This window comes from Peromyscus maniculatus, chromosome 8, assembly GCF_049852395.1.
Source record: "Peromyscus maniculatus bairdii isolate BWxNUB_F1_BW_parent chromosome 8, HU_Pman_BW_mat_3.1, whole genome shotgun sequence".
Taxonomy (NCBI): domain Eukaryota; kingdom Metazoa; phylum Chordata; class Mammalia; order Rodentia; family Cricetidae; genus Peromyscus; species Peromyscus maniculatus.
The window spans coordinates 55,021,048-55,044,076 of record NC_134859.1 but is presented as its reverse complement, the minus strand read 5'-3'; the positions used below and the strand labels follow the sequence as shown (position 1 = coordinate 55,044,076).

Below are 23,029 nucleotides of genomic sequence, written 5' to 3'. Positions count from 1 at the left end.
AATAGTCACACGGCCCGGAAGTCATTTGGGGACCCATGTCTCCCCAGGAGGAAGGATTTATATATAATTGCATTTAAAAACCCAGCTCAGTGGGTTTCAGGGGTCACAACAATAACAACAAATGAGTGCGCCATGCTGGGATGTGGTCTCGGCCTGGGAAGAGCTCCTGTTAGTGGATGATATAGACACACAGATGATCACAGTGCAGCATTAAGTGGGCATCAGCAGAAGGGCCTCTGAGGGGGCAAGACTTGGGCAAGCTGCTTATCTCTGGGAGCGGGTGGAGAAGGCACTTCACTGAGAAGCCAGAGTCTCTTCAGGATTGGGAAGGCTGAGTAGAGATGACCCAGAGCACACGTTTCTCCAGCAAACAGCAGGCAGTGTGTGGTGTGGCTCTGGGCACAGAAAGGAGCTGTGGGAGGTGCGGCAGGGGAGTGGGGGAGGGGAGGAGGCAAGTCAGCTTTGCAAGGGCTTTGAAGGCCAGGGAATTTGGGGTTTTATTTTGCGGACATCAGGAGGCAGAGGCTTTTGATCTCAAGGAATGAGCCCAGAGCCTGCCGTAGGATGGGCAGAGTGTACAGAGCTGGTGAAATTAATTGGGTGGCTAAAACACACCTCTTTCAAACGCTGCAGAGGGTCTTCGTCCTGCCCTGCAACCTTAACATTGTCCTGGGGCAACTTGTGATTCATTAGAATGCGTGTGCGTGTGCGTGTGCGTGTGCGTGTGTGTGTGTGTGTGTGTGTGTGTGTGTAGGTGAGTGGCACTTCCTAGCCGTCAGGGATTCCTTCCTCTAGAGTCAGTCAGGATCTCCTCACTCTGCCTTCTTGCTGGGCCCGATGTTGAGTCTTTCTTCCATGTTTTCCTTTCAAATCCCCCTCTCCTTCCCCCTCTTGTCCTTCCTTTCATCAAAATGACTTGGGAGCTCTGCTTTGGCCAGGACCCCGCCTTTTTTTGGGTTGCAGCTAGGCTCCCCGCAGGTGGTGGGGGCGCCTGCACGTGGCAAGGTGGGGTTGATTGGCAGTGTGCCAAGGTGGGGTTGATTGGCAGTGTGCCAAGGTGGGGTTGATTGGCAATATGCCACCTTCTGCTCAACCCTAAACAAGACTTCTGAAGGGGTGGGGCCTTGGCTCTCTTATTTAGCGCATCTACCCCTCTTGACTCTCAGAAGGGGAAAAACTTCATCTGCAAGATGGGTGTCTACCACATCTGTGTCTGCACTGGGCGCTCGATATACGCGGGCACCGGAAATGAGATTCACATGTGGCTGGTAGGAGAGCATGGGGAGGCATCTCTCGGGAAGGTGCTACGACCCTGGCGGAACTCGGTGAGTTTCACGGAGCTGGGCCTAGGCTGGCCCCGGGGTCCAAAGCTAGAGAGAGAAATCCCAAGGAGCCCGGAAACTGCTCCTGAACTCCGGGGCAGGCGCTCACAACGGAAAGCGCACGCACAGGCGCTCGATGAGCGCACCTTAACTTGGCTGCCGCCTGAGCTCAAGGAGTGGGATATTCCTGAGTGTTCCTCCTTTCGCAGAACTCCCAGCCTCTCTACTTTTAGAAGTTAGAATTTCCCGTCTTCTCTGCAGATATTGGATCTCCGATCTTAGGGCGGAGTGGGTGGGAAGGAAGAAAGGTGGGCGGGTGGGTTTGGGGTGAAGCAATATTCTGTGAAGCTCCCCGTTTATATGTGGCTGGTCTTGCTTCCCGCCCCTCTTCTCCCCTCCCCTCCCCTTTCTTCTTCTCCCCTCCCCTCCCCTTTCCTCTTCTCTTCCCTTCCCTTTCTTTTCTCTTCTTTTTTCTTTTCTTTTCACTCTTCAATTCTTCCAGATCTGGATGTTGTCTTAAGTTCACTTTAAAGGAAGATAAAGAAATGAGGCGCTTACTGGATCGTCTCCCTCTCTTGGCCTTCATCTGACCAAGCATGGAGCAAGCTCAGTCAGTTCTATCCCCCAAACATTTTACCTGATGCTTGCACAGTCCTTGACCACCAACGAATGTCTGCTAGACCCGCTAGACCCCGAGGCACCTTGAGCTCTCCCCGTTCGCACCCCCTTTAAAACAGCCTGCCTGCTAAGGCCTTCCAGTGTCTCTAGCTCTTCCCCTGTACTAACCGCCAAGACTGCGATTTACTCTGTGTCCCTCAGGATCTGGTCTAGTGTGGCTCCTCAGCCACAGTGGGTCTCGGGGGGCCCCCGAGCTTCATGGCCCAGGTGCCATGGAGGCTTGGGGGAGGGGCATGAAGATGCAGGCACAGGGGACCAGCCAGGGCTGGCTATAGAAGGATGCTGGTCCTTTCAGCCTCTACTCTCTTCAGGGACTCTGCCCAGTGTCTCTCCCCTGACCTCATTCTCTCTAACCGACCCACTCCCCAGTCCAGGTTTCTGCTTAGAGACGGTCGTCTAGAAGTCCCGGCTCAGCCTAAGCGGAATTCCTATGGATCCTCCACCTTGGTGGGGTCTCCCATCTCGCCTGTGTTCTCACTGGGCTTCAGGCAGGGTTTCAGCATCCCGCCTCGCTCCCAGCCTTCACCCAGGGGGGACAAAGGGAAGGGAGGAGTGTACCTTTTCATCTTCTGTCCCCAACGCCCCCACTCTTGGTTGAGCTGACAACCCAGAGTGGTGTCATGGGGCCCTGCTGGTGTGTGCTCCCTTTCTCTTCACTTTCCCTGTGGCCCCGGGGAAGCAGAACTCGGCCTGAAGGACCCCCTTCTCTGCCCCTTGTGTTTATCGGCAGGAGGAGGAATTCCAGGTGGAGGTGTCAGAATACCTGGGCGCGCTGCTGTTCGTGAAAGTGCAAAAATGGCATTACCTTACGGATGACGCCTGGTTCTGCAACTGGATCTCCGTGAGGGGCCCCGGAGACCAAGGAGCAGAGTACAGGTTCCCCTGTTACCGATGGGTGCAGGGCACCAGCATCCTGAGCATCCCCGAGGGCACTGGTGAGCAGAGGGGTGGGGTGTGAAGAGGCATCAGAGTTGCGTGAGGAAGACGAGGCGGCAGCGTGTGGGCGCTAGAGCCTGGAGGCTGGGGTTTGGTTGGTTGGTTTTAAAGAAGAGTGTTGTTGGCGCTGGCCGAGGTGTCGCTGAGGCTGGCGGGGGTGGGGTGGGGTGGAGGCAGGGGCAGGGGCATGAAGATGTAGGCACAGCAGGCAGCCAGGGCTGGCTGAAGAGGTGCTCCGGCAAGGACTAGAGAGAGGCTCTCAGTAGGCATCCCAGAGTGCCCCCCTGCTCCACTTGCAGGCTGCACCGTGGTTGAAGACACTCAAGGCCTGTTCAGGAAGCATAGAGAAGAGGAGCTGGAAGAGAGAAGGAGCCTGTACAAGTGAGCCTGAGCCCGGGGACCCACGGCGGCGGCGAGCGGCTCCTACAGCGCCCGCGTCTGACGTCATTTCTGCCCCGCAGGTGGGGCAACTGGAAGGCTGGCCCTATCCTGAACGTGGCGGCGACCAGCTTGTCTGACCTCCCTGTAGACGAGCGATTTCGAGAGGACAAGAGGTTTGAATTCGAAGCTTCGCAGGTTTTGGGGTAAGAGCAAGGGTGCCCGGTGCGAGGGGAGAGGAGCGGGTCTAGTCTATGGCACAGTCACTAATGTTTGGTTCTAAGTGTAACTGTCCAGCCCTGTGTCCCATTCTCTCCCGAAGGAAAACAGATGTCCTTTTCAACTTTCCTCTAAATACTTTGACCTGCTGGAAAGACCTGGATGACTTCAAATGGGTTTTCAAGACTGGCCACACCAAGCTGGCTGGTTAGTTCACCTACCCCAACATTATTCCTACCCCCAAACCCTTCCCAGTGCAGGGAGAGAGAGAGAAAACCCGGTTGGGAGGCCAGAGGCTTGTGTCTCTCCGGTAGTCTGGGTCAAGAAGGGATGGTTCGGTGGGTGTGGGAAGGACCAGGAACCTGGATCTTAGACACACTCGTCTCCCATCCCCAGAACAGGTTCGGAGGTCCTGGAAAGAGGATGCTTTATTTGGGTACCAGTTTCTCAATGGTGCTAACCCCATGCTGCTGCGGCGGTCCACTGGTATTCCTTCCCGACTGGTGTTCCCTCCGGGGATGGAGGAGCTGCAAGCTCAGCTGCAAGAGGAGCTCGAGGTGCGGACACTGGAGCCCTAGGGAGGCGGAGCAGGGAAGGGGGCGGAGCAGGGAAGGGGGCGGAGCAGGGAAGGGGGGCGGAGCAGGGAAGGGAGGTGGTGCCCTATGGGCTGTGGCTCTCAGGTTGCCTGTGGATTCAACTCCCTGCTGGTTGTCAGGAGGGCGCTCCTGCAGGAGAAATCCCAGACCAAAATGTAATGCCGTGGTTTTCCTACCGCAGGAGAAGAGCGTATGGTGGAGGGTAGGAGTCTTAGGTGGGGAGGCCAGTAGAGGCCAGCTGAAAGTTGGGAAATGTGAGCCGGTCCTAGAGGCCATGGGTCCAGAGAGGTGCAGGGTAAGGGAATCCAGGCCAGGGCTGGTGTTGTTAATGAGGAACCAATATGGGACAATGACAATATTCATGGGGCAAGACAGACTTGCATCTGGATTCTGGTTTTGCTGTGTGATTTTAAGTGAGATATCCCACTTCTCTGATCTGTTTCTGCAGAGTCACAGGCCAGTGGGAAACCACCCTGCCCCTGGCCTGTCCTTGAACCCAGGACTTAGCAATCCCCATGCCCGTGATTCAGGGTTAACGGCCAAGCAATACTTCTGGCCTCGTTGTTCTTTTCCACCAGCTCATTGCACATGCTCCAAAGGCCTCTAAAAGCCCACCCTCTGCTCAGCCAAAGGCCTCTAAAAGCCCACCCCCCTGCTCAGCCAAAGGCCCTCTAAAAGCCCACCCCCTGCTCAGCCAAAGGCCTCTAAAAGCCCACCCTCTGCTCAGCCCACTGTCCCCACTGTTCCCACTCAGAAGCAGCCATCATTCTGTGTTTCTCCCCCATAAATCTCTGTGAGGTTTGTTGCGTGGTATGACTTTGCGTTATTTCCTGGCTCCCAATTGCCAAGATACCCTTGTGCTGGAGAGCCCGTTCAGGTTCCTTTCTTGTAATGTGGGGTAATTTAAATGGAATATATAAGAATTCCATGTGACAGGGCTAGGTAGGGCTACTTGCTGCCAAGCCCAGCAACCTTAGTTCGATCCCTGGAACCCATGTGGTAAAAGGAGAGAACTACCTCACACAAGCTGGCCTCTGATCACCATACAGTGTCATGGCAAACATGTGTCGTCCCCCCCCCCACACACACACAGCAAGCAAACAAATGTAATAAAAATGCAAAAAAAGAAAAAAGAAAGAAATTTCATGAGTTAATAGGGACAAGCGGTGTCAGGTGACTGATGGAGACAGGTCATTTTTCTCCTTTCTCCTCTCCTTGTTGGGCGCCCGGGGTGGGAAGAAGACTCTCCACGCTGACAGAAGCCCCCCAATTTCTCTCTCTATGCAGAAAGGCACTCTGTTTGAAGCCGATTTCTTCCTCCTGGACAGGATCAAGGCCAACGTCATCTTCTTCAGCCAGCAGTACCTGGCTGCCCCTCTTGTCATGCTGAAGCTGCAGCCCGACGGGCAACTCTTGCCCATAGCCATCCAGGTGAGAGGACCTGGGGTCGGACCCTCGCGCAGCCTCCGCAGATGAGCCTGTTGTCCAAGTTCTGTCTCACTTCTCGGCGGTGCCCTTGCCCTAAGCACCCAGGAGGCACAGGAGGAGGAGATGAGGAGGCCTTGACTTTAGGGGGCGTATGGCCTTGCCGGGGAGACAGACTAGTCAGCCTGTGCAAGCTCCGATGGATGCTGAGGGCAGAACCAGTCCAGGAGGAGCCTGGGAGGAGTGTCAGGAGGATGGGTGGCCTCTATCCCCAGAGCAGGGTGCACTCGGCAGAGAGGCTGAGGTAGAGAAGCGGGAGATGTCTGTGGACTGCACCGAGATGAGAAGGCCTGGCTAAGCTGAGCTCAGGAGGAGGAATGTGGGCCTCTGGGAAAGGGACTTCTCTACCTTTTCAGTGTTGGGATGGATCGACAGAAGGGAGTTACCAGTGCTGGGATTAGGGTCTCAAGTTAAGGCTTTGGGGCAGGGGGCGGGGGGCTGCCAGCTGAGTAGAAGCCATCGGGATGGAGGGGGAGCAGGGCCGAGGGAGACAGGAAAGTGGGAGTCAGTCAGGTTTCCCCAGAAACGGGATAGTAAGGCAGGAAAGACAGCCAGATAGGCTTTGGTCCTGCCAATCTTGAGGTACTGAGGACACACACAAATCCTCGAGCTAGTAGCTGAAACCTGGAGCCTTGGATCTTTGCGGGTAGGTGGTGTTGAAAGACGAGGGAGGGGTCAGGATTTCCGTACAAGTGTGGGGTGAAGGAGACGGGAGCCACTGAGTCCCTAACGTGCGGCTCCTCACCCAGTACCCTTGTTCTGCTCCAGCTTGAACTGCCCAAAACTGGGGCCACCCCACCACCAATTTTCACACCCGAGGATCCTCCGGTGGACTGGCTCCTGGCCAAATGCTGGGTCCGTAGCTGTGACTTTCAGCTGCATGAGCTACAGTCTCACCTCCTGAGGGGACATTTGGTGGCTGAAGTCTTTTCTGTGGCCACCATGAGGTCCCTGCCTGCGGTGCATCCTGTTTTTAAGGTAACCACCTTATTCATTTTTTGTTCTGCCTGTCTCTTTGCCCATGACGCATTCTTGCCCTGAAATATCCCCTCTGTGACATCTCAGGGTTCAGGGAGATGAGAGAGCAAGGGAGTGTGAGGTGATCTCCTCTACGTTCCAATGATACTAATTTCCAAGGGGGGTGATAAAGGTAATTCCGGAGGAAAAGGGTGTAAAGATTGTATTCTTTTTATGTACAAAACATAGATAAACACACAGTACAGTAACTGATGCAAATGACTGGGAGATTCCATCCAATCAGAGGAGACCTTGCGTATAACACTACATTGCATGTCTCTACACAGAACTAGTCTAGATGACATTGGTAACCTCTGATCTTTGGGGATCTTTATCTCCGGTAAGAGAAAAAAAAAAAAAAAAGACAGTAATGATTGTATTCAACTCACGGGCTATGATGAAACAGCGTAGAGTCAAAGCAGGACCATGGGAGGGTGAGTTTTGGGGTGATCAAGAAAGACTGTTAAGAGAGACAGCACAGAGAAGGGAAGCAGTGTCAGAAAGCAGCAGGTAGATGCTGTGGTACCCGTCAGGCAGTGCAAATCAGCACATTGCCAGTGTTGAGGACCATGAAACTCCTGGCCGTGTCTCCCTGGAGACCGCAGCCTCACAGCCATGCTCTCCCTGGAGACCACAGCCTCACAGCCATGCTCTCCCTGGAGACCGCGGCCTCACAGCCATGCTCTCCCTGGAGACTGCGGCCTCACAGCCATGCTCTCCCTGGAGACCGCGGCCTCACAGCCATGCTCTCCCTGGAGACCGCGGCCTCACAGCCATGCTCTCCTTCCTTGTCAAGCCTGTTTCCCGAAGGGACCTTACTCTTCTTCTGACTTACTCAACACACCTCTTCTTCTAGCTTCTAGTTCCTCACCAGCTCTACACCTTGGAGATTAACGTCCGGGCCAGGAATGATCTGATCTCAACGAGAGGTTTTTTTGACAAGGTATGGGGACAGAAATGGGTTCTAGGTTCACTCCATCCTCAGGCTTCAGGGCAGCTTGATTGGACTGAGTCAGTCTGTCCTTGGTCCTTTAGGCAATGAGCACAGGTGGAGAGGGCCACCTGGATCTTCTCAAGCAAGCTGGAGCCTTGCTGACCTACACCTCATTGTGCCCTCCTGATGACTTGGCTGAGCGGGGGCTCCTGGATGTCCAGTCTAGCTTCTATGCTAAGGATGCCCTGCGACTCTGGGACATCATAAATCGGTAAGGCCGACGGGACTGCAGGGCGGGTATGAGTGCTGGTTCAGGTAGAGAAGGCCAGGAGACTAGGAGGTCTGTGCCTCGGCTGGGGGTGGACACTCTGGCCTGGCCATCTGACCGGGGAGTGGAGGGCTTCAGTGTGCCGGCCCTGCCTTTTGTTGGCAGGTATGTGGTGGGAATGTTTGATCTCCACTACAAGACTGACGAGGCCGTGAGAGCGGACTATGAGCTGCAGAACTGGTGTCGAGAGATCACTGAAATTGGGCTGCAAGGTGCCCAGGACAGAGGTAACAGGCCTTCCCCTGCCCCCCGCCCCTGCATGAGAACTAAGACACAAGTTCTGAGACCTCTCCAGGACCCTCTCTACTTCTATGGAATCTTCCAGAAGCATTTCAATCCTTAGGAAAACCCTCAAAGGCTTTTTTCTAGGTGCAGCAGGAAAAGCACTCATAAAAGTTCAACACTAACCTCACCTTGAAAGAAAGCTGACCTCCTTCAGAAGCCCTCACCTGTCCATAGTTAGGGGGTGCAGACTCATGAATTCCTTCCCACTTTACTCCACAAGGCTGACTTGTGTAGGCGACCGGCCGTTGTTGAGTTCATGAGTACATCCATCAGTCCTGTCATGCCCAGAAGACACTGTTTTACTCTGTCTTCTCTTACCCTGGCTCTTACCTGCCCATCCGCTCACTCTCTCACAATGATCTCCGAGCCTTGAGGTAGGGCTGTGATGTAAATGCCAGGGCTCCTCTCTTCCCTCACCACCCCCACCCTCACGCCAGCTGTCACAAGCTCCCGGCATCCCTTCTCACCTCTCCTTCTCTCGAGGCCTCACTTCTAGTGGTTGTGGTGACGTCACATGCTGACTGTTCACACCTCTTGTAGGGTTTCCCACCTCTCTCCAGTCCCGGGCTCAAGCTTGCCACTTCATCACCATGTGCATCTTCACCTGCACGGCTCAGCACTCCTCCGTCCATCTAGGCCAGGTACCTCCCAGAGGGAGGCAGCGGGAGTTTGGATCCTGTAGTGAGGGAGGGGGGTGTGAGCATCTGGGCCAAGGGCCTTCCTGTTTAGCCAGCCTTGACCCCAGATCACTGTCTCTCTAGCTGGATTGGTTCTATTGGGTACCTAATGCACCCTGTACCATGAGGCTGCCTCCACCCACCACCAAGGATGCGACCATGGAAAAGCTGATGGCCACATTGCCCAACCCTCATCAGTCTACTCTCCAGATAAACGTCATTTGGCTTCTGGGCAAACGCCAGGCTGTTATGGTGAGAGTCAATCATTCAGGGTCCCGAGGAAGGATTCAGAGGGGAAGCTATGTGCCCCAATCTGGTTGGGGTCACAGGTTCTAAAGCTGCTTTCCCTCCTGCACCCAGGTGCCCCTGGGCCAGCATTCAGAGGAACACTTTCAAAACATAACTCCTGACCTCAGTTTCCACTCAGCAACCACGGGACCTTCAGGGGCCTGACTTCCAGTGTCATCCCCCATGAGCCAGGCCTTTTGTCATAAACCCGAGGGTCTATAAAGTTCATAGCAAGGAGACTTGAGCTGTTCTCTATCAGAGATTGAGGAGAAAACCTGTAAGAATGTAAAAGCATTGAGCAAGCAACTAAAGATGTGGTGGGCCCCAAGGGGAAGGGTGTGGCCCCTAAGCAGCAGGGCACAGCCTCCCAGGTGAAGGGCATGGGCTCCAGGGAGATAGAGGCCTCAAAGAGAAGAACTAGGGGCTGGAGAGATGGCTCAGAGGTTAAGAGCACTGCTTGTTCTTCCAATGGTCCTGAGTTCAATTCCCAGCAACCACATGGTGGCTCACAGCCATCTGTAATGAGATCTGGTGCCCTCTTCTGGCCTGCAGGGATATGTGCAGACAGAACACTGTACACATAATAAATAAATAAATCTTTAAAAAAAAAAAAGAAGAGAAGAACTAGTGTAAGCAGGAGGTAACAATGAACTTAAGGAGATGTAAATGTTAACTCTCTTGCTTTGATCATTACACATCGAATACATATAATGAATTATTAGGGTAAACCACTTTAGCATATACAACTAAAACAATAAGTGGTTAAACATAAAATATTTTGTTCCAATTGTCTAGTGAGCACAACAGTTCTTACATGATTTATAAGACAAAGAACCAGAGTGTTGAGGTATGGGTCTGGCTTTGTCCCACCAAACAAGTTTTATCTCAACCGTATTGGGGAGAGTGGTTCTTTGCAGCCAGCCCTTTCCTGAATGCAGAGCGAGTGGGAGATACTTCTTTAACTAACATGGTCTCCAGGATCACAGGGGTAGGGGAAAGGTCAACATTGTCATACAGCCCTCATTGTAAGACAAATGAATACCATTTGTCATCAGACACAGGCAATAGTAAACCTCCTGAACAGGGCAAGAGGGCACTGGGCAATTGTCTCCTAAGGCTGGCATTCCTGGAGAATCAGTTGAGCTCTCTATCGCCAGAATGATATTCGTTGGAAGATCTTGGAAGTCAGGTTCCTGAGAGGAAGGCCTGGGAAGACAGAGAGTAACTGGTAAAGATCATGTAATGGTGTAAAACCAGGACTTGGAAGGCAGGCGGCAACTCTGTGGATATGAGGACACGGGACCGAGGCATTCCAGACAGTGGCGAATAGCAATGGCGACCTGACAGAGTTCTCGGTTGGGGATCTGAATTTTATTACTTAACTTATTTACTTTATGTATATGAGTGTTTTACCTGCATCTATGTATGGGCAACACATGCAGGCCTGGTGGCCAGGAGGGTCAGAAGAGAAGGCTGGATCCCCAGGACCGGGGGTTATAGGTGGGTGTGAGCTACCATGTGGGTGCTGGGAACCCACCCTGGGTCCTCTCAAAAGCAGCACGTCTTAACCGCTGAGCCATCTCGCCAGCCCCTGTGAACTTTGTTGTTATGATGGCACAGATATTAGAAGTGGTTTAATGGCAGCTTCTTTTTATGACTGTAAGTGCCCCCGGGAGATGAAAGAATCACGATGGCCAGGTGGTGGTAGCAGATCTCTGTGAGTTCAAGGCCAGCCTGGTCTACAGAGATACAGAGAGCGTTCCAGAACAGCCAGGACTGTCATACAGAGAAAACCTGTCTTCAAAAACCAAAAACCAAAAACAAATAATCAGCAAGAATAAAAACAAAATCATGATCGATGCCAGGTGGCTGTGAAAGGCAATTTTGCTGGAGATATTATTTTCTTTTAATTATTTTATTTAGGGTATGGAGGTTTTACCTGCATGTATGTCTTCACATCATATGCGTGCTTGGCACCTGCAGAAGTCAGAGAGAGTGTCAGATCCCTGGAACTGGAGTTACAGACAGTTGTAGGCTGCCGTGTGGGTGCTGGGAACCGAACCTGGGACCTCTGGAAGCCAGTGCTCTTAACTTCTGTTGCTGGGATGATGGTGGAATCGTTCCAAGTCATGATTACCAGGAGCAATATACAAAGTATGGATGATTACTGGGCAGTGGTGGCACACACCTTTATCTCAGCACTCGGGAGGCAGAGCCAGGAGGATCTCTGTGAGTTCGAGGTCAGCCTGGACTACAGAGCGAGTTCCAGGACAGGCACCAAAGTCACACAGAGAAACCCTTTCTCGAAAAATCAAAAAAAAAAAAAAAAAAAAAGGTATGGACGATGCTGTGAGGTTCCTGAGTGTCCCACATGGGGGCAGCATTGGGCAGTTCTGTGACCAGACCATAGCTGTGGTGAAGCATTTAAGTTTAATCTTAGTATCCGAGCTTTATTTTATTCTGTTCTAAAAAGATTATCAGTAACAATGTTAAAGAGACACCGTGTTATGTGAATCAAAGAAATGGGGATGTTTAAAAATGGCGTTCTTGGACATGGGCATGAGAAGGAGGTAGAGGTGGACGTGCCTGTCTGCAGTATCAGTTTGTAGGCAAGGGAATGGGTGCTTCGAAAACACTGAAAACTGCAATCTAATGGGGAAGGGGAACATATCCACCAAACAGGGGTGTTCTAGTCTGCTTCCTGATGCTGTGACAAAACTCTGACCAAAATCAGGGAAGAGTTTCTTTTAGCTTAGCGGTTACAGTCACTCCAAGGAATGCCAAGGCAGGAACTGAAGCCGGCCCGCCGAGGAACGCCACTTTCCTGTCTTTCTCTGAGGCTACCATTCAGCTACCTTCCTTAGCTATCCCAGACCCTCCTGTTGAGGGTCACTACCACTCACAGTGGGCAGGACCCTCTACACCAATTAACAATTAGAAATAAATAAAACAAAATGACCACAAGCCAATCAGATGGAGACAACGCCTCAGCTGAGGCCCCTCCCCCTCCCAGCATGTCAAGATGACAACCGAGATTAGCCATCACAGGAGGAAGGTATGGATTGGAGATATGAACTATGTGAAAGAGCGCTGTACATTTAGGGGTTTGGGGGATACATGGAGGAGTTACCGGAAGGGTAGCTTGAGCAGGGAAGGATGAACAGCTACCACAGGCAGAGAATCATGGGAGCCCGTTGTTACAATGGGGAGGATGAAGTTGACATAGAAATGCTGTGGTCGTGGAGGATCAGCAGGAGAATGCTTGTTGCCTAGCATGTTCAAGACCCTGGGTCCAAATGCTAGCCCTACCAAGTGGGGATTCCATATCTGTATCTATACCTATATCTGTATCTATACCTATATCTGTATCATACCTATATCTATATCATACCTATATCTGTATCATACCTATATCTATATCATACCTATATCTGTATCATACCTATATCTATATCATACCTATATCTGTATCTACAACTATATCTGTATCATACCTATATCTATACCTATACCTATATCTGTATTGATCTCTGTAACTGTATCTATACCTATATCTATATCTGTATCGATCTCTGTATCTGTATCTTTACATAGAGAATAAGAGAGAGAGAATTGTTGGAGGGAGAATGGAGGAAAGAGAGTGGGAAGGGTGAGGATAAGAAATAGGTGAGGAAATCCTCTGGGGGGCGGAAGGGTGGAGGCAAGTACTTCTTGAGAAGACTGACTGCTCCCAATGACCATCTGTATCATCTAAAATTCTCCAGAAAACTGGCTACTTGGTAAAAACATCTGTGTATGCAGAGTCCCAGTTCTCTGGCTGGAACGTGTGTCCCCCTCCAATGGGGTCTGAAACTATAGCCAGGTTGGCTTTGAACTTGGGGTTCTATTACTTCAACTGCTTGAGTGCTGGGCATTGGAGGAGAGGTCCACCACTCTGTCTGCATGTCCTTCAGTTTCTGTCTCCACCACTAGCTCTTGGACCCTTTAGTCTTGCGGCACCAGAGGCTGCATTAGCAGTAAGGAGGGCAGTGGCGACCCTTCCCACTGGGCTCTGGGCTGGTTCTTCAGTGATATTATTTCCAGAAAACTAAACCAGCATTCAGGCTGTGGCATGGTTTAAATAGAAAGATGAGAGCAAAAGCCTTTAGGATGATAAATGTGGAGATTACCCTAGTGCTGCTAAGGAGTGTGAATGAACTTAGTCGAGGTTTTCTATTGTTTCTGCTGCACATGGAAGTCACACTTCTTCAGTGGACAGCCCTACAGGGGTACTGTGGTCTGTCCAGGGAAATCTGCAAGGTCATCAAGTCTAGGACAAGAGCTTAGACCAGGGAAGACTGAGTTGTCCTAGTAATTTTTTTTTTTTTGCAAATTTTAGTTTGAATTGTTTATTGGTTTGCTCAATAATTTCAGACAACTGGGGATAAGAACATGTGATCTGGGGGAGTGTTGAATTTTTTCATGACTTTGCTGGTGAAATGAGCCCCTGGCTCTGTGCAGAGGCAAGTGGATTTTCCCAAGGGGGAATTCATCCCGACAGAAGTTTAGCCACTGTAGAGGGGCTTTTTACCTAAGAGGCTTCCTGTCACTGCAGGTGCAGGCAAATGATGCCAAGAGCATAGCCACACCCCAAGATTTAGGACAGTGAACAAAATCTACCTGCCAGCAGGAGAGCGCGGCCAGAGGCGCTGTCTCGCTTCTACATCAGGGTCTTCCCAGGATCACAGGAGTTTATGAAGGAGAGATGAAGGGACACTTTGATTGTAAGGAGTGAAGTCACCCCACCAGCGACTGGCTGAGAGGTTGTTTCCTTCCTGATTGGGAATGGTTCTGTGAAGACTGGATTTGGAGAGACTGAAAGATGCCAAGTGGCTCTCTCAGTGTCACTAAAGCCACTTTGGGAATCTTGAGAGGATGAAGTCGTTGTGTTGTTTCTGTCTGGCATTGGCATCTTCAAGGGCTTTTAGATGAAATCTGTAAAATTTTTTTTTTCAGTTAGGGCATCATTCAGTCTGGTTGTCCTGGGATTAGAACAGATATACAAGTTGCTGAAGCTGTACGTCAACTAACAGCTTTCTTCTAGCCTCTGGTCTTACTTTTGGTGGTATAAACTTCTATTTTTAGTCTGGCCAGAGTTTGTTTTAAAAATCAGATCTTGCCCCACCCCCATCCCCAATCTCAGCCTCAGCAGCCAATCAGCAGGTAAGTCACCTGCAGTCAGGCCCCTCTACCACCATCCCTAGAAGCATCAGAGACCCCTGGAGGAACAGTCCCCACCTACACGGATTGGAGGAAGAGGTGAGAGCCTGGTATCCCAGCTAGACAGCCCCTCTCTCTAGGCCCTAGGTCCCAGACACATCCCCCAACCCTCCCCCACCCATCGCAGCCCCAGCAGCTGGTCAGCAGGCAAGACTCCTGAGGCCAGGCCACACAGTCATCATCCCCAGCAGCATCAGAGGCCCACAGAGGCACAGGCTCCACCTGCACCAACTGGAGGAAGAGCGGCCCAGGAGGCACACATACCACCAGCACTGATTGGAGGAAGAATTAACATCTGTAACTATAATTACCCCAAACCCAGATGGGTAGACGGCAGTCTAAGAATACATTCAACAACATGAAGAGCAATATGGCAAAACCAGAATCTAGTGGTTCTACAACAGCAAGACCCGAACATCCCAACGCAGATGAAGCAGAAGAAAAGAACCTTCAAAATAACTTCATGAAGATGATAGAGATCCTTAAAGAGGAAATGAGAAATTCCCTTAAAGAAATGGAGGAAAAGACAAACAAAAAGTTGGAAGAAATCAATAAATCCCTTAAGGAAAGCCAAGAAAAAAAATAATCAAACAGGTGAAGGAAACAGTTTAAGATTTGAAAATTGAAATAGAGGCAATAAAGAAAGCACAAACTGAGGGAACTCTGGAAATGGAAAATCTGGGTAGACAAATAGGAACTACAGATGCAAGTGTAACCAATAGAATACAAGAGATGGAAGACAGAATCTTAGGCGTTGAAGATATGATAGAGGAAATAGATTCATCGGTCAAAGAGAATGACAAATCCAACAAATTCTTAACACAACATCCAGACAATCTGGGACATCATGAAAAAGCCAAACCTAAGAATAATAGGGATAGAAGAAGGAGAATTCCGGCTCAAAGACACAGAAAATAATTCAAAAAAATCATAGAAGAAAAATTGTCCAACCTAAAGAAGGACATGCCTATGAAGGAACAAGAAGCTAACAGAACACCAAGTAGACTGGACCACAAAAACAAAGTCCCTTCACCACATAATAGTCAAAACACTAAACATACAGAATAGAGAAAGAATATTAAGAGTTGCAAAGGAACAAGATCAAGTAACATAGAAAGGCAGACCTATCAGAATTATACTTGCCTTCTCAATGGAGACTCTAAAAGCCAGAAAGTCCTGCACAGACATTTTACAGATACTAAGAGACCATGGATGCCAGCCCAGACTACTATACCCAGCAAAACTTTCAATCATCATAGATGGAGTAAACAAGGTATTTCAAGACAAAACCAGATTTAAACAATGCCTAACCACTAATCCAGCCATACATAAAGTGCTAGAAGGAAAACTCCATTCCAAGGAAGTTAGCTACACCCACAAAAACACAAGCAATAGATAATCTCACACCAGCAAATCCCAAAGAAGAAACACACACACATACACACACACTACCACCGCTACCAACAAAACCAAAAAATAACAGGAATTAACAATCATTGGTTATTAATATCTCTTAATATCAATGGACTCAATTCACCTATAAAAAGACACAGGCTAAAACAATGAGTACCAAAACAGGATCTATCCTTCTGCTGCATACAAGAAACACACCTCAACTTCCAAGACAGAAATTACCTCAGAGTAAAAGGTTGAGGAAAGATTTTCCAATCAAATGGACCTAAGAAACAAGCTGGTGTAGCTATCCTAATATCTAACAAAATAGACTTCAAACTAAAATTAATCAAAAGAGATGGAGAAGGACATTTCATATTCATCACAGGAAAAATTCATGAAGATGAAGCCTCAATTCTGAACATATATGCCCCAAATACAAGGACATACACATTTGTAAAAGAAACATTACTAAAGCTTAAACCACACATCAAACCCTACACTAATAGTGGGAGACTTCAACACCTCACTTTCATCAATGGATAGGTCTACCAGACAGAAACTTAACAGAGAAATAAAGGAACTAACAGATGTTATGACTCAAATGGACTTAACAGATATCTACAGAAAATTTCACCCTAACACAAAAGAATATACCTTCTCAGCACACCATGGAACCTTCTTTAAAACTGACCACTTACTCAGTTACAAAGCAAATCTCAACAGAAAAAAAAATTGGAATAACTCCCTGTGTCTTATCATATCACCATGGCTTAAAGTTAGAATTCAACAACACAAATTACAGAAAGCCTACAATCTCATGGAAACTGAACAACACTCAATTGAATCACCACTGGGTCAAGGAAGAAATAAAGTAATTAAAGACTTCCTGGAATTCAATGAAAATGAATGCACAACATACCCAAACTTATGGGACACTATGAAAACAGTGCTAAGAGGGAAATTCATAGCACTAAATGCCCACATTAAGAAGTTGGAGAGATTTCACACTAGTGACTTAACAGCACACCTGAAAGCTCTCGAACAAAAAGAAGCAAACCCAGGAGGAGTAGATGGCAGGAAATAATCAAACTGAGGAATGAAATCAATAAAACAGAAACAAAGAGGACAATACAAAGAACCAATGAAACAAAGAGTTGGTTCTTCAAGAAAATCAACAAGACAGACAAGCCCTTATCAAAACTAACCAAAAGGCAGAGATAATATCCAAATTAACAAAATCAGAAATGAAAAGGGAGACATAACAATAAACACTGAGGAAATCCAGAGAATCATTAGGTCATACATCAAAAACCTGTATTCTACAAAACCGGAAAATCTAAAAGAACCAGACAATGTTCTGGATAGGTACTACTTACCAAAATTAAATCAAGACCAGATAAACAATTTAAATAGACTTATTTCCCCTAAGGAAATAGAAGCAGTCTTGGAAGTCTCCCCCCTCAAAAAAGCCTGGGGCCTGATGGTTTGAGAACAAAATTCTACCAGAATTTCAAAGAAGAACTAATACCAATACTCTGCTGTAGCCAGAAGTTTTCCTGTGTCTCACAGCCGCTTGGTCCCAAATAAACACACAGAGGCTTATATTAATTACAAACTGTTTGGTCTATGGCTTAAGCTTCTTGCTCACTAGCTCTTTCATCTTAAATTAAACCATTTCTACATGGCCGTGGCATTATCAGTCTGCTGGCATGTTGCTCCTTGGGCAGCGGGCTGGCCTCTCCCATAACTCCACCTTCCTTCTGCCTGTACCTTTGCTTGGATTTCCCACCTGTCTATAACCTGTCTTGTCAAAGGTCAAATCAACTTCTTTATTAACCGATGATAGCAATTCACAGCATACAGAAAGACCATCCCACAGCACCCCTCAAATTGTTCCACACAATAGAAACAGCTTGAACATTGCCAAACTCTTTCTATGAGGCTACAGTTACCATGATACTCAAACCACACAAAGATGCAAGAAAGAAAGAGAATTACAGACCAATCTCCCTCATGAACATTGATGCAAAAAATACTCAATAAAATACTGGCAAACCAAATCCAAGAACACATCAAAAAAAGACATCCACTACGATCAAGTAGATTTCATCCAGAGATGCAGTGCTGGTTCAACATATGAAAATCTGTCAATGTAATCCACCATATAAACAAACTGAAAGAAAAAAATCACATGATTATCTCATTAGATTCGGAAAAGCCTTTGACAAAATCCAACACCCCTTCATGATAAAGGTTTTGGAGAGATCAGGGATACAATGAACATACCTAAACATAATAAAAGCAACTTACAGCAAGCCTACAGCCAACATCAAACTAAATGGAGAGAGACTCAAAGTTATTCTAATAAAATCAGGAGCAAGATAGTATACATAAGTGACCCCAAAAATTCTAACAGGGAACTCCTACAGCTGACAGACAACTTCAGTAGTGTTGGCAGAATACAAGATTAACTAAAAAAATTAGTAGCTCTCCTATATACAAATGATAAATGGGCTGGGAAAGAAATCAGGGAAACAACAACCTTCATAATAGCCACAAATAACATAAAATGTCTTGGGGTAACTCTAACCAAACAAGTGAAAGACCTGTGTAACAAGAACTTTAAGGCTTTGAAGAAAGAATATGAAGAAGCTATCAGAAAATAGAAATATCTCCCATGCTCCTGGATAGGTAGGATTAACATAGTAAAAATGGCAATCTTACCAAAAGCAATCTACAGATTCAATGCAATCCCCATCAAAATCCCAACACAAATCTTCACAGACCTGGAAAGAACAATGCTCAACTTCATATGGAAAAAATAAAAAACCCAGGATAGTCAAAACAATCCTGTATAATAAAAAAACCTCCAGAGGCATCACCATCCCTGACTTCAATCTCTACTATAGAGCTATAGTAATAAGAACAGCTTGGTATTGACATAAAAACGAACACATGGATCAATTAAATCAAATTGAAGACCCTGACATTAATCCACATACCTATGAACGCCTGATTTTTGACAAAGAAGCCAAAACTGTACGGTGGAAAAAAGAAAGCATCTTCAACAAACGGTGCTGGCATAACTGGATGTCAACATGTAGAAGAAAGCAAACAGATTCATATCTATTGCCATGCACAAAACTCAATTCCAAGTGGATCAAAGACCTCAACATAAATCTAGTTATACTGAATCTGATAGAAGATAAAGTTATTGGTGAAATTATTAAGGTCACTCCATGTAGTTAAAAGGGAGGTTTATTTTGTGGGGTAACTTACAAGTGAAGGGATAGGTAAGAGGGTCTGGGAAAGGTGTAGCACAGTCTAGCGGTGTTCTCTGGAGAACTCTGCTCAGTCTACCTCCAGCGTCCAGGATCCAGGAACCAAGAGAGTCAGCGCATCTGGATCTCGGGTCTTCAGGGTCTTCTCTTGGCCCCACCTTGTAGGCGTGACAGTTACGGAAGCCTCAATGGGGGTTGGAACTTCCAGATCAAAGCTGGAATGGCTACCCACTACATCTCCCCCTTTTGTCTAAATAAGAAGGTTCTAACCTAATATAAGATTACATAAAGGAATGGTTATCAAATATTGTCCAGGATAATGACCTAGAAAAGATGGAACTACAACCAATGCGAACAATATCAAGCAAGAAACACATACTAAAATCCAGAGAAGTCTAGAGCGTAGGTAAATGGCATGTTACAAAGATCATTCCAACAGGTATCCTATCCTAAAGAACCTGAGTCTAATATATTCTATCTAAGATATTATATATATATATATATATATATATATATATATATAAAGTTGTAACTATAACTGCTAGTCTTCAATCCCATCAAAGACCTGAGAAATGGTAGATGAATGCAAGCAACTTTTGGGAATCTTGAAAAAGTAGACAGAGACATCTGGCAGCCTGGACAGTCACCTAATGTTTCTCAGCATTGTTGGTGCGTTCAAATTGGCTACAGGCCTAGAGTATCCGACAGACCATTTTCAGAAGCAGGAATTCTGAAAGACCATCTTACCCTGTCTTGGCAGAGTTCAGAAGTCACTTTTCCTTGTGTTCCACTTGTCCAGAAGGACAGCATTGCATTGTCAGCAGTTGAGGCAAGGGCAGTTCTTTGTCCAATAGGCCATTTTGTGCCAAGAAGACAAACTTCCAAATGGAAATGTCTTAGAAGCCCAACCTTCTCTCGGGATCAAATTGGTGCTGCCAGGAGCAATTGTGTCTCACGTCAACAGAATTCTAAGTTATTTAAATGCCATATTCTCTAGGTCCATGAAGTGTTTGACGACTACCTGTCCATCCGACCTATTTTGTTGTTGTTGTTGTTGTTTTTTGGTTTTTCGAGACAGGGTTTCTCTGTGTAGCTTTGCACCTTTCCTGGAACTCACTTGGTAGCCCAGGCTGGCCTCAAACTCACAGAGATCTACCTGCCTCTGCCTCCCGAGTGCTGGGATTAAAGGTGTGTGTCACCACCACCCGGCCCATCCGACCTATGTTATCTGTGAATCTGGATAACCTAACTAACATAACTATAGACATGACAAGCATAGGTGACTATAAATCTGTAAGTCTTATCTACCTAAATAACCTAAGGACTAAGGCTTCCTGTAAACAAGGTAAACAGTCTATAAGCAAATGTATGGTAAAGGGCGATGACTTCAGAATTGTGACAATACACAGGATATTTATAACAGAGGTAGGAATATATAGGAATATATTGTCATACACAATATGACAATAATCTTAAATATATATCAATATACCGAATATCCTAAACAGAAGTAGAACATACATAAAGTATGACAGATATAAATTTACATTTGTATCAATATACAAATATTTCAAATAAGAGTAGAAATATATGTACATTATAACAAATATAGTTTTGTATTTGTGTCAATATACAAATTATCTTAAACAGGAATATAAAAATAGTTTACATTTGTATCAACATATAAGAATCCATAACAGTGCAAATTACAGTGCAAATTATCTAAGGCTGCTATTTTACTAAATTTATTTACTAGTATATACAATAATCTACCATAATATCTTATACCTATCCATTCCATTTCTTCTTTTCCTTTTTTTTGAGACACTTTTTCTTTTCTTAAGGAGAATACTGAGTCTAATAGGAAGTAGTCTTGAACACATTGACATAGGAGACCATTTCCTAAATATAACACCAGTAGCACAGACACTGAGAGCAATAATTAATAAATGGGACCTCCTGAAATTGAGAAGCTTCTGTAATGCAAAGGACATGGTAAATAACACAAAATAGCACCCTACAGAATAGGAAAAGATCTTCACCACCCTCACATCTGACAGAGGGCTGATCTCCAAAATATATAAAGAACTCAAGAAACTAGACATCAAAATACCAAATAAACCAATTTAAAAATGGCATACAAATCTAAACAGAGAATTCTCAACAGAAGAATCTCAAGTGGCTGAAAGACATTTAAGGAATTGCTCAACATCCTTAGTCATCAGGGAAATGCAAATCAAAATGATTCTGAGATACCACTTTACACCCGTCAGAATGGCTAAGATCAAAAACACTGATGACAGTTTATGCTGGAGAGGATGTGGAATGTGGGGAAGATTCCTCCACTGCTGGTGTGAGTGCAAACTTATACAGCCACTTTGGAAATCAGTATGGCTGTTTCTCAGAAAATTTGGCAATCAATCTACCTCAAAACCCAGCAATACCACTCTTGGGCATATACCCAAAGGAGGCACAATCATACCACAAGGACACTTTCTCAACTATGTTCATGGCAGTATTATTCATAATAGCCAGAACCTGGAAACCACCTAGATGTCCCTCAACCGAAGAATGGATAAAGAAAATGTGGTACATTTACACAATGGAGTACTACTCAGCAGTAAAAAACAATGACCTCATAAAATTTGCAGGCAAATTGATGGAACTATAAAAAAAATCCTGAGTGAGGAAACACAGACCCAGAAAGAGAAACACGGTCTGTACCCACTCATAAGTGGATATTAGACATAAAACAAAGGATAACCAGGCTACAATTCGAAACCCCAAAGAAGCTAGGTAACAAGGAGGACCCTAAGAGGGACATGCATAGATTGCCCTGGGAAGGGGAAAGAGATACGTTCTCCTGGGTAAACTGGGAGTGGGAGGGAGGCAGAGGGATGAGAACATGAGAGAATGGGATGGGAAAGTTGGGAGAGGGACAGAGAAGGTGAGTAAGGAAAGAGATCTTTTTTTTTTTTAAAGTTTATTTTTAATATACTTTTTTTCTAGTTTTTTTTTAAATTTATTTATTTATTATGTATACAGCATATGTGACTGCAGGTCAGAAGAGGGCACCAGATCTCATTACAGATGGTTGTGAGCCACCATGTGGTTGCTGGGAATTGAACTCAGGACCTCTGGAAGAGCAGTCAGTGCTCTTAACCTCTGAGCCATCTCTCCAGCCCCCGGAAAGAGATATCTTGATAGAGGGAGCCATTATGGGGTTAGGGAGAAACCTGGTGCTAGGGAAATTCCCAGGAATCCACAAGGATGACCCCAGCTGAGACTCCAATCGATAGTGGAGAGGGTGCCTGAGCTGGCCTTTGCTTGTAATCAGATTGGTGGCTACCCTAATTGTCATCATAGAACCTTCATCCAGTAACTGATGGAAGCAGATGCAGAGATTCACAGCCAATCACTGGGCTGAGCTCCGGGAGTCCAGTCAAAGAGGGAGGAGGGATTATATGAGCAAGGGGGGCGGGTGGTTAAGATCATGATGGGGAAACCCACAGAGACAGCTGACCTGAGCTCGTGGGAGCTCATGGATTCTGGACTGGCAGCTGGGGAACTGCATGGGACCGAACTAGACCCTCTGAAATGGGTGACAGTTGTGTGGCTTGGGCAGTTTGCGGGGGCCCTCCTGGTAGTGGGACCATGATTTATCCCTAGTACATGAACTGGCTTTTTGGTGCCTATTCCCTATGGAGGGATACCCTGCTCATCCTTGATGCAGTGGGGAGGGGCTTAGTCCTTCCTCAACTTGATGTGCCATGCTTTGCTGACTCCCCATTGGAAGCCTTACTCTCTCTGAGGAGTGGATGGGAGGGGGAGAGGGGGATGTGGGAGGAAGGGAGGGAGGGGGAACTATGGCTGGTATATAAAATGAAAAAAAAAAAACTTTAAAAAAAATAAAAAAAAAACTCAGGTCTTGAGGGACTGGAGAGACAGTTC

General features: G+C 47.0%; 1 protein-coding gene across 1 annotated transcript; it reads left to right on the top strand.

Annotated features, from left to right (window-relative positions):
• Positions 1–1,146: 1,146 nt before the first annotated feature.
• LOC102924596 (polyunsaturated fatty acid lipoxygenase ALOX15-like) lies at positions 1,147–9,308 on the top strand. The gene is made up of 14 exons (XM_006973634.4): positions 1,147–1,325; positions 2,731–2,935; positions 3,236–3,317; positions 3,398–3,520; positions 3,637–3,740; positions 3,930–4,090; positions 5,417–5,560; positions 6,383–6,592; positions 7,488–7,574; positions 7,667–7,836; positions 7,999–8,120; positions 8,719–8,819; positions 8,940–9,107; positions 9,216–9,308. Exons 1-14 carry the CDS (start codon positions 1,191–1,193, stop codon positions 9,306–9,308), a joined length of 1,905 nt encoding a protein of 634 aa, XP_006973696.3. The 5' UTR covers positions 1,147–1,190.
• Positions 9,309–23,029: the final 13,721 nt, after the last annotated feature.

Bases quoted from the DNA above. Each gene is read 5' to 3' on its own strand.
- LOC102924596 (XM_006973634.4), top strand. From the start codon at position 1,191: ATGGGTGTCTACCACATCTGTGTCTGCACTGGGCGCTCGATATACGCG. The intron at 1,326-2,730 runs GTGAGTTTCACG...GTTTATCGGCAG, and splicing joins TACGACCCTGGCGGAACTCG to GAGGAGGAATTCCAGGTGGA. The intron at 3,741-3,929 runs GTTAGTTCACCT...TCCCATCCCCAG, and splicing joins TGGCCACACCAAGCTGGCTG to AACAGGTTCGGAGGTCCTGG.